This window comes from Peromyscus eremicus, chromosome 2 (genome assembly GCF_949786415.1).
Source record: "Peromyscus eremicus chromosome 2, PerEre_H2_v1, whole genome shotgun sequence".
Taxonomy (NCBI): Eukaryota; Metazoa; Chordata; class Mammalia; order Rodentia; family Cricetidae; genus Peromyscus; species Peromyscus eremicus.
This window is the reverse complement of record NC_081417.1, coordinates 137,634,344-137,644,515: the sequence shown is the minus strand read 5'-3', so window position 1 is coordinate 137,644,515 and position 10,172 is coordinate 137,634,344. Positions and strand designations below refer to the sequence as shown.

Here is a 10,172-nt window from a genome sequence, read left to right as displayed (position 1 = left end):
GGCTCTGTGCCGAGGGCGAGGGGCTGCGGGTAGGTTCCCAGGGACCTGTTTAGGGAAAAGACAGGGCCCCAGGCTGCAGCCGGGGAAGGGGTGTCGCCCGGCCCCGCCCCACTTACGCCACTGCGCGGTTCCGCCACCGGAGCCCTCCCGCCAGGCTGCACGGCCACGGGTGGCCGCCAGGGGCCGCTGCGTGGGCCCCGCGCCCCCGCCCCTCTCCATTGGCCTTTGTTGCCGTCGAGCGCCCCGCTTGACTCGTTCCCGTCCGCCCCCTGGGCCCATCGGTCGCGCCTGCGCACTGGCAGCTACTCGGCGCTCGCAGGGGGAGCTGCTGCAGGCTCCGCGGCGGCGGCAACGGAGGCTGCGGGGGCGACGGCGCGAGCGGCCGGGCTTCGGGGGGGAGCCGAGCCCGGCCCGGGAGCCCGAGCAGTGCAAGTGCGAGGCACCTAGGCCCCTCACGCTGGACTCCTCAGTCTCCCGGCCGCCTGTCCTCCACACGGGTATATGGGATGGAAGCGGGACCCTCGGGAGCAGGTAAGGGCCCTGGGGAGCGGGGAGCGGTGTGTGTTCCAAAGCCCGGGGGGGCTCCCGCGGGAAAAGCATGGTTCCAGAGTGAGGAGAGGGGCTCTCAGGGGATGGGGGGCCCCATTTTGAAGGGGGCTGTGTGCAGTTCCGGCGGAGAGCCATGTGAAGATCGGGGACCCGGGCTGTTTGTCCTAGGAAGCAGTATGCAGTCCCGAGGGTGGGAAGTAATCTGGGAGAAGGGCCTGAATGCACCCGAGTCCTTCCGTGAGGTCTAGGGAGGCCTATGGGGAGGCCCGGCAGGTGGCAGGGGGGCGGGCTCCAGGTGTCCAGGAGAAGAGGGGGGCGACACAGATGGGCCTGGAACTACCGCCTGCCAGGGGCGGGGGCTCGGCCGTGTGGGGCTGGGCTAAGCTAATGTCTCTAGGGAGAAGGCGCCAGAGCTGGGCTCTGTGCTCCGCCCTGACTGGGCCTGAAGCGGGGGTGAGGGTCAGGGGGCAGTGGGTGGGGATCTAGCCCAGGGATTTCCCCCTTAGGCTGGGGACTTGAGTGGTGGCGCGGGAGCATGCGCGGAGGTACCAGCCTAAAGGGCTGCCCTATGTAGTGGGGGCGTGGCTGTTTGAATACCCCTACCCCTCCTCTGCCCTGTTCGGCTTGGGAAAAGGAGCGCACTGATGTGTGCATTCTCTTAGACTCTGTTGGCAGAGTACAAATGGAAATTGCCTTCATCTCTGTCTTGGGGTCTCTGACACTTGGTCCTTAAGCCCCGCAGTAGCAGTTTGCCAAAGAATGGGCTGAGGTAAACTGCCAGAGTGCCTTTTTCTGCCACACGAGGAAAGACTGGGACCGAAGCCATGCTTTGGGAGCTGGTTCTCCCTGAAGATAGGCCTTAGAAAAGTGTTGGTCACTGAGAGACCAGGCCCACATGGTTTTCAAGTTTTTAGACCACTACTGAGGAGAAATGGAGATTTAACCCAAGGATAGCGTCCTTTTCCTTGAACTGGCTCTTTATGTTACAGTGTAATCTCTCTATATTTTTGTGACGCCTGTTTCCCAGTGGATCTTTTTCCATATCAGGGGCATGTCATTAGACCCAAGGTTACCAAGCTAGTCTGTCTGATAGAAACAAGTTGTTGGGGGTGGGGGCATGATTCCAGTATTGACCGTGATAGTAGCCCTAACTTATTTTCTCCTATTTATAGTCAGGAGAAAAGTAGATAAGAATAGAGGAGAAACTGAGGCAGGGCTGCCCAGAGAAGACTGGAGTCCTCAGGATGGACTGTAGACTTAGGATACCTTTGGTGTTCTAGGTCTCTTACCCTGTAGTAGAAAGGACAATCTGGACCCAGAATCCTTTAGGATATCTCTCACTACCTCCTTCCATCTGGTGTGGGGATGGCCCCAGGATTTTTGTCTAGATTACTTTTTAAAGATTGTGGGAAACATCTTTGTTTTTCAGGCCAATTGTATTGATCTTAAAACTCCTGCCAAGTCTCTGATTCAGTGATCTGTGATGTGTTGGAGTGACTGTGTTCCTCCAAACACAAACAACAGCCTTGTAAGGTAGAGTGCAAATTCTAGTTTTCTAGGTTGGAGACCGCTACCAACAACCTGTGGGCTCGAGTAGGGTGGTTAGGCCACCCACGTCCAGACACGCTGATGAAGATTCGTGGACCTAGGTTACTAATGACTTGATTTTGATGACTGTCTAGTGAGTTTTGGGGAAATGGATTTGTTTGTTACGAGAAAGGAGCTTCTAGGTGAAGGGCTGGCGCATGGGAGTCAGCTGTATCATTGGGAAAATGTTAGTGGCATAGGGTTTGCCTCATCAAAAGATGTAATCGAAATTCAGGCTGGGAACTCTGATGGAGACTCCATAACTGCTTCCTTCTGGGACCGGGCAGTAACACTGTTCTCTTGGAAGATGTTGAAGTGTTGTTCTGAGAAGCCCAAAACTAAGGAGTGTTGCTCATGTCCAGATGTGCCTTCCGTGTGCAGGTGTGTTCAGGCATGTGGACTGGCCTGGAAGCGCATGGAGGGTGGAGATACCGTCCGACTTCTCCGTGGCAGCAGCAGTTGCCTGGTGCATGGAGGCCCTGACACAGAGTGCATGTTTATTAACTGACTCGATCACATTCAAGTGTGAACATATGGTTAAACGCATGTGCATATTCTGTAATTTGTGTCTATGCATGTGGGTGTGTAATGTTTGTGGACAAATATTTTTGGAGAGATTGGTCTCTTAGTCTTTTCTTACTCACCGCCTAACTTACCAAGGGTGCATGCCCTTTGAGTAGTCAGTCAGGTTCTTTAGATGGTGTGAGCCTCTGAGTTGTTGGGGAGGAATCCTGAGCCTGGGCCTTGAGGTCTGTTACTTTTCCTTCGCAGTGCTGCTTGGGGATGGGGGAGGGGGAGTGTCATTTTCAGGGCCCCTCCCTTCTTGCTTTTGTCTGCAGGGAAGGGCCCCGCCCCTTTCCCCCTAGGCTGGAGCTTTGTCCTCTGTGCTGGGGCCCTCATCTGCATCACAAAGTGGCCGTCTGTCCCTGTCTGGGTCTGAGGGGAAGTGTCTTCCTTTCTCGGTCTAAAAGCTGGGGGCAGGGCGAGTTGGGGGAGTGGAGACTGTACAGCTGTGGGGCTTTCCAGGGGAGAGAATGGCAGAGAGGTAGTTGTCCTCTCCTTCTTGCTTCCTAGTTTGGGGATGAACTGGAGGTGCGTGCCTCTTTTTCCCTGAATCCTGGGGAGGAGAGTGCCCTGAGGCACGGGTGTGCTGTCCATTTCTGAGGAAGAGAAAGCTCTGAGGGGAGTGTCTGTCCCACTCCCTATCATTTCCGCTCAGCTCCTAGTTCTGGGGGGCTGGTGGGGAGTGATGTCTTTCTCCCAGGATTTGCCTCCCAGTCGAGGAGACACAAAAGGCGAATGGAGCCCCAGAATTTGGGAGGGGAAGATATCCCCCTAGCAAAGGGGTCAACCGCTTCTCCTGTACAGGGTTTAGGATTGTTTGGGACAGTTGTGAGCATGTTTGTGTACTCTGTGGCATGCCTATGGGTGTGTTTGTTCATTTGTTTCATATGAGTGTACTGAATACCTGTGCTTGTGACCAAGTCAGGCATGGCCCCTTCTTTTGAAACACTGAGTAGAGGATGGGGAGGAGTGTGTGTAGAACAGTAGTAGACTTGAAAGGACTAGGTTGTCTGTGATAGGAGTGTTTGTCGTCAGCCCGTGGGCTTGTCTGCAGTACCTGTTCAGTTCTTTCTGGGATAGGTGTGAGTAGTTCAGTTCCCTTGTAGCTGGGTTCTGAAGGCCCTTTGCCTTTGGGTTGGACTAGAATTTCCCTCTGCAGAAAGGGGCTGGGGCTGACTTGATGGGTGGCTAGAGGGAGACCAAGCACCTCAGCTTTGGGAAATATATACCTCCCACACTTGGTTCTGGCCTCTTTCTGACACCCTTACTGAAGATGCGCTCCATGCCCTCCTGCCCCTTTCCAGCCCTGAGTCTTTTCCATCTATTGAGGGAGGAGGTTCTGGACCAGTTTATCCCTCTCCCTCTCCTTCCACCTGGGCTGGTCCTCTGCTGGCAAGAACAATAGTAGCTGAGGACAAAGGCTTCACTTACACACACACACACACACACACACACACACACACACACACAGAGAGAGAGAGAGAGAGAGAGAGAGAGAGAGAGAGAGAGAGAGAACTAGAAAATAAGACTGGAGTAGCAGTCATGCTGGCCTATCCTAGCCCTTTCCTAAGAGTCCCTTGTGTCTTGAAATTAATCCCCTCCTGCTGTTTGGACCCTCTGTGTGGGAAGATTTGTGAAGCATGGAAAGTGTCTTCTATTCTCCTGACTCAGTGTCTTCCTTACTATTCCTCCTTGCCAGAGCATCTAGCTCTTTCTTCATGTAAGCTTTTTTTTTTGCTCCTTCTTCATCCTTCATCTCCACAGTTCCTTCCCTTTCCCTCAACTCTCCAGCCCTACCTGCAGCCCTCACTCCTTTCTCTGACCAGTTTCTCTTGTGACCTCTAGACCTGACCTTTTCTCCCACCCCGGCCAGCCTCTCTTCATTTTCTTAGTCTCCAGATACTCTCTAGCCCTCTAGTCTTCTTTTATCTCCCTCCAGCTCCACGCACTCCACATCTTAGCCCTGTCCTAGGCACTGGCCTTGCCATCCCCAGCCCGGCTTTCTCGAGGTCTTTCTCCTATCCACATTAACAGAGGGTGTAGTTACAAAGTCCTGATGCCATTCAGTGTTCTGGATGGTGATGAGTGACATGAGCATCTCCTAGCAGAGAGTAGAATGTTCTAATCTGCCAGATACCTGGTAGAGATAGGTGTCTCAATCTACCATAGAAAGAAGGAAGGGCTTTGTGAACTAGGAACCAGATTTGGTCTCTTCTCCTTCATGTGATAGGAACTCATTACACATTTACTTGATGAGGTTTAAGATACACATTTTCCTAACTGAAGAAAGGTTTAAAACAAGAATCAAAATGGAGCAAAGCATCGGGAAAACCAATGAGCCTGGGAATGTCTGAGCTAGTGGAAGGAAGGCCCCTGCTGGGTTAAGAAACTGGAAAGAGACCACACTCCCTGGTCGGTCTGGGTCTGAGAGGCCTTGTAGTAGTTAGAAGATTGCCAGACCCTGTCCTCACTGGCCTCTTTGTCTTAATAGCTGCAGGTGCCTACCTGCCTCCCCTGCAGCAGGTGTTCCAGGCACCTCGCCGGCCTGGCATTGGCACTGTGGGCAAACCAATCAAGCTTCTGGCCAATTACTTTGAGGTGGACATTCCTAAGATTGACGTTTACCATTATGAGGTGGACATCAAGCCGGATAAGTGTCCTCGCAGAGTCAACCGGTAAGTGATGCACATGGGTGGCACCAAATCCAATGTATTAAACAGGGAAAGAGGGAACATGTTGGCTAGAGAACACTATAAGAGTGAAGTATAGTACCTAGCACATTCCAGCATTTGTTGAAATGGATGAGTAGAGAACTTTTTTTTTTTTTTTGGTTTTAAGAGACAGGGTTTCTCTGTGTAGTTTTGGAGCCTGTCCTGGATCTCGCTCTGTAGACCAAGCTGACCTCAAACTCACAAAGTTCCACCTGCCCCTGCCTCCCAAGTGCTGGGATTAAAGGAATGCACCACCACCTCCCGGCTAAGTAGACAACTTTTAAGAACGAGATTGGGTAAAGGAGCTAGTAGAGAAGGAAAGGTTAAAAGGCAAGGTCAGAGATGGCAGGAATAAGAGCAGGGTATTCTTACTAAGGCAGGAGGATGTTGGGGGATGCATAGTTGGAGGGATTAGTCTTAGAAGAAGCAGATCAAACTGTTTTATTATTGCTTGAAAACCATATTCACAGTTAGAAACCTTAAGAATTGGCAGTGAAAAATTATTGTCCCTAGTACATTTTTAAAACAATCTTGAGTGTATTTTCAGATATTTTTCTGTGCATGCATAAACATATGCATATGCAATATTAATGTACAGTCCTGTATACTTTGTTCTGTATTGTCCATTTTTCTATTTAGCTACATACTTTGGAAAATGTACTAGCATGTGAAGATCTGCCTCATTCTTTTGTGTAGCACCGTACATATTCCATGGAATGGCCATGTAACTTGCTTGATTTATTGAGGGATATTTACATAGAGTCTAAACTTTTGCTACAATATTGAAACTATTAAATATTATATAAAGATACACATTTTCACTGAGTGTGAGTAGATCTGTGAGATAAAATCCTAGTAGTGGATAGCTGGTACAAGACTGTTTAAATTGAGACATTGTCAGTTTTTAGAGGTAGCATCACCGGGGATGTCAGAGTGTAGGTTTTCAGGCTATACTGTAGACCTGCAAATCAGAAGCTGATTTTAATAAAACCAATTTTCATTCAACCCAACCTGCAAGAATTCAGAAGTTCTATTGCATATACTTACACTAACCTAGTATAGCCAATTCTTTTTCTTTTTTTGTGTATGGGTAAGTAGATAGTTGTATCTTGTTCTAATTTTGAATTGTATTTCTCTAATGAATGAATTTAAACAGGGTTGTATTATGTATATAATAATCTATGAAATGTATATAATAATAAACACATGTATAATCTATGAAAAGGGTGTTTCAAATGCTAGCAGAAGGATGGGTGCCTATAAGCATGTTTGTGTTTATGTCTGGGAACTCAAAGTGGCCTTAGCTGCCGTTCAGTGCTTTTTTTCATTGATATTAGAGCTGCTTTTTGATAAAAGGCAGTTAGAACCTGGGAAAGGTTTCATATAGTCAGCCTATGAAGGACGTAAGTAACCAAGATGAATTTCTGAGTAGCACTGACCTAGTTGGAATTGAAACCATGTGTTTTACCATTGTTTCTAATGTACCGCTGTATGTTTTATATTGTAGCAGTACATAAGAGTTTGGGTTTAGAAACTGGAATGGTCAGATAGTTGGGTGGCTGAGAGTTTGAAAATATGACTGTGGGAACCAAATAGGAAAACGCAAGAAGTGAGACTGGGGAAGAGATGATAATGGAGAGAAAACAGTTGTGGAACTCCAGAGAGCTGGAGAGATGAGCTCATTCTATAGTTTATTTAACTTCTCGTCTAGTTCAGATATTTCCCCTTTTGTTTTTGCTTGACAGACTGGGAGTTAGAGGTTGGGGAAGGTTCAGGATAGACCTGGGAATGAGCCCTTCTCCCCTCGAAGGTCTGTGAGGGTCTTGGTGATCTGAGGACCAGCAGCATCACCTAGGATGTCAGAATGTGGGTTTTCAAGCTACATTGTAGACCTGCCAATCAGAAGCTGATTTTAATGAAACCTCCTGGCGACTCCTAGGCATGCTGAAGCTTGAGAAGTACTGTCATAGAGTAGACGTTAGGAGTGAGCACAGTAGACGGGACATTGCCTGAGCCTTGACCTTGTTTCCAGAAGCCTGAAGCTTCCACTCAGCTTCCCCATGCCCGTCTGTCTTCCATAGGGAGGTGGTGGAATACATGGTCCAGCATTTCAAGCCTCAGATCTTTGGGGACCGCAAGCCTGTGTATGATGGAAAAAAGAACATTTACACCGTCACAGCTCTGCCCATTGGCAATGAGAGGGTAAGGCTAGGGATGAGGCCAGGCTTGGGATGGGTCTGCTGTGGAACGGAGCTCATAGAAGCCTGCTAGAGTCTGGCAGTCCAGAGAGCCTTGTGTTCTTTTGTGCTGGAAAGTATGTTTTGGGGGCATGATGGCTCAGGGTTGACACTTAGTGTACTGTGTGCCTGTCCCCAAACAGACCAAGATCAGACTTAAATAGACCCAGAGGGTTCTCTTCCGGGTTGAGAGGGCCACCACCACTGACGCATCATCCTTGGAAAGAGGGGTGTGTGTTTTACTCTGCGGTCTGTTTGTGAGCCCCTGGTGACTTGAGGGAAGCCTTATGGCAGATCTGTGGAGTGGGAGACAGTGAGTGTGGCGGGAGGACTCGTCTGGGGGAATGTGATAGTGACCCTTTTCTTCTTTCTATCCTGAAGGTTGACTTTGAGGTGACAATCCCTGGGGAAGGGAAAGATAGAATTTTTAAGGTCTCCATCAAGTGGCTAGCCATTGTGAGCTGGCGTATGCTGCATGAAGCCCTGGTCAGTGGCCAGATCCCTGTGCCCTTGGAGTCTGTGCAAGCCCTGGATGTGGCCATGAGGCACCTGGCGTCTATGAGGTACTGAGTATAGTTATTACCTAGGCTACAGGTGTTGGCAAAAGTGCTGCTGGGGGAGGAGGGAGGGAGTGAGTACGTGTTAAGGTCCCACAGTGTATCACTGGGAAAAAGAAACTGAGGCCCTGTACCATGTGTCAGGCAAGTATATATATATGTACATTTAGATGGTTAGATCCCTGGCCCTATCCTTAGATACTATTATGGCCTCACTCCATCTATCCCTGCAGGGCAGAGAAAAGGTAGAAACTTGTACAAGGTCAGTCTTACTGTTGGCCCAAGAACAGAGCTGGCATTAAAGCCCTGGTGTCCTGCCTTCCAGGCCAGGGCTCCTCCGTGCCCAGGATGCCTCACAGGGTGGGGGCCTGTGCCCGAGGGACCAGTTCTCTGCCTGTCCCTGCCAGGTACACCCCTGTGGGCCGCTCCTTCTTCTCACCGCCTGAGGGCTACTACCACCCGCTGGGGGGTGGGCGCGAGGTCTGGTTCGGCTTTCACCAGTCTGTGCGCCCTGCCATGTGGAAGATGATGCTCAACATTGATGGTGAGTTGGGAGAGCTATGGAGCCAGGGGCACCCTAAATCCAGTGACCACAGTCCCAGCCTTATCCCTCCCAACTCTGCAGCCACACTCCTAGTCTAATTCCTGCAGCCCTGGCAAACCCTGCCCCTATCCTGGTACCCCATAAAGAAGAGGGTATAAATTGTAATGCTTGCTTTTTTTTTTTTTTTTTTTTCTGGAAGAATCTGAGCCAATCTATCTCTCCCCTGTCCCTACAGTCTCTGCCACTGCCTTCTACAAAGCACAGCCAGTGATTGAGTTCATGTGTGAGGTCCTAGACATCAGGAACATAGATGAACAGCCCAAGCCCCTCACGGATTCCCAGCGTGTTCGCTTCACCAAGGAGATAAAAGGTGAGGACCCACTCACATGGGGAAGGGAAAGCGCTGCCTTCTCTGACCCTAAGAGGAAATCTCCCTGGGAGAGGCCAAGCAAGGGACCATGAACAACCCCTTTCAACCTTGACAAGTAGTGTGTGTATCTCAGGCCTGAAGGTGGAAGTGACCCACTGTGGACAGATGAAGAGGAAATACCGCGTGTGTAATGTTACCCGCCGCCCTGCTAGTCATCAGACGTAAGTTGGCAGCATTGCTGAGCACGGTCAGCCGGTAGCAGAGGGCTAAGCTCTGGAACCCACTCCCTTGTGTTGTCCTTCAGAATAAGACGTGCACTGGCCTGTGCTTGGAGAGAAGCCATGAGAGTCCCAGATTGTTTGATTATCCCCATGAGTTTCACCTTCTTGAGCTCTTGGTTTCCTCCTTGGACCTTTACTATAGAGCATGTGTGGTCCACCGATACTGTTGGGTCTGTAAATAGAGAACATTTCAATTTATTCTTCCTCCTGAAAAAAAAGCTAAAGTCAGGATCCCTGGGTTAGCTGTAGGAACATCATCAGATGCCATCCCCTTTCTTGATGCCAGGCTGTTGGACTCTTATCTTTAGTATCAATTCTGTTCAGGCTTTAGAAGTACAGCTGAGTCAGATACGGTTGACTGCTGCAGACTTGTCCATCAGATCTTTGGCTTGTCCAGTGAAGCCTTGTAGCACTCGCTTGCTTTCCCATGAGTGGCAGTGACCAAAGAGGGTGCAGTAAGGCCCGAAGCCTTCGCCTGGGGCTGTAGAGAGGTGGGGTTGGATGCTGAATTATGATACTTCCTTCTCTTCCTCCAAACAGGTTTCCCTTGCAGCTGGAGAGTGGACAGACTGTGGAGTGCACCGTGGCACAGTATTTCAAGCAGAAATATAACCTTCAGCTGAAGTATCCCCACCTGCCCTGCCTACAAGTCGGGCAAGAACAGAAGCATACCTATTTGCCCCTGGAGGTAAGGCTACCGGAGAATGGCCCGGCTGACACTGGTCATCCGGTCTGTTGAGCCAGTCATAGTCTCCCCTGCCCATTTTAAAGT

The 10,172-nt window shown here is 50.1% G+C and overlaps 1 protein-coding gene across 1 annotated transcript in view; it reads left to right on the top strand.

Annotated features, from left to right (window-relative positions):
* The first annotated feature begins 306 nt into the window (after positions 1-306).
* The window catches only part of LOC131904047 (protein argonaute-1), a 34,781-nt gene continuing 24,915 nt past the window's right edge, over positions 307-10,172 (top strand). Inside the window, exons 1-8 of the mRNA XM_059254968.1 lie at positions 307-531; positions 5,192-5,375; positions 7,493-7,613; positions 8,030-8,211; positions 8,613-8,749; positions 8,985-9,119; positions 9,253-9,340; positions 9,941-10,088. Coding sequence (XP_059110951.1) covers positions 507-531; positions 5,192-5,375; positions 7,493-7,613; positions 8,030-8,211; positions 8,613-8,749; positions 8,985-9,119; positions 9,253-9,340; positions 9,941-10,088 — 1,020 coding nt within the window. The 5' untranslated portion in view covers positions 307-506. The remainder of the gene's footprint in view (positions 532-5,191; positions 5,376-7,492; positions 7,614-8,029; positions 8,212-8,612; positions 8,750-8,984; positions 9,120-9,252; positions 9,341-9,940; positions 10,089-10,172) is intronic.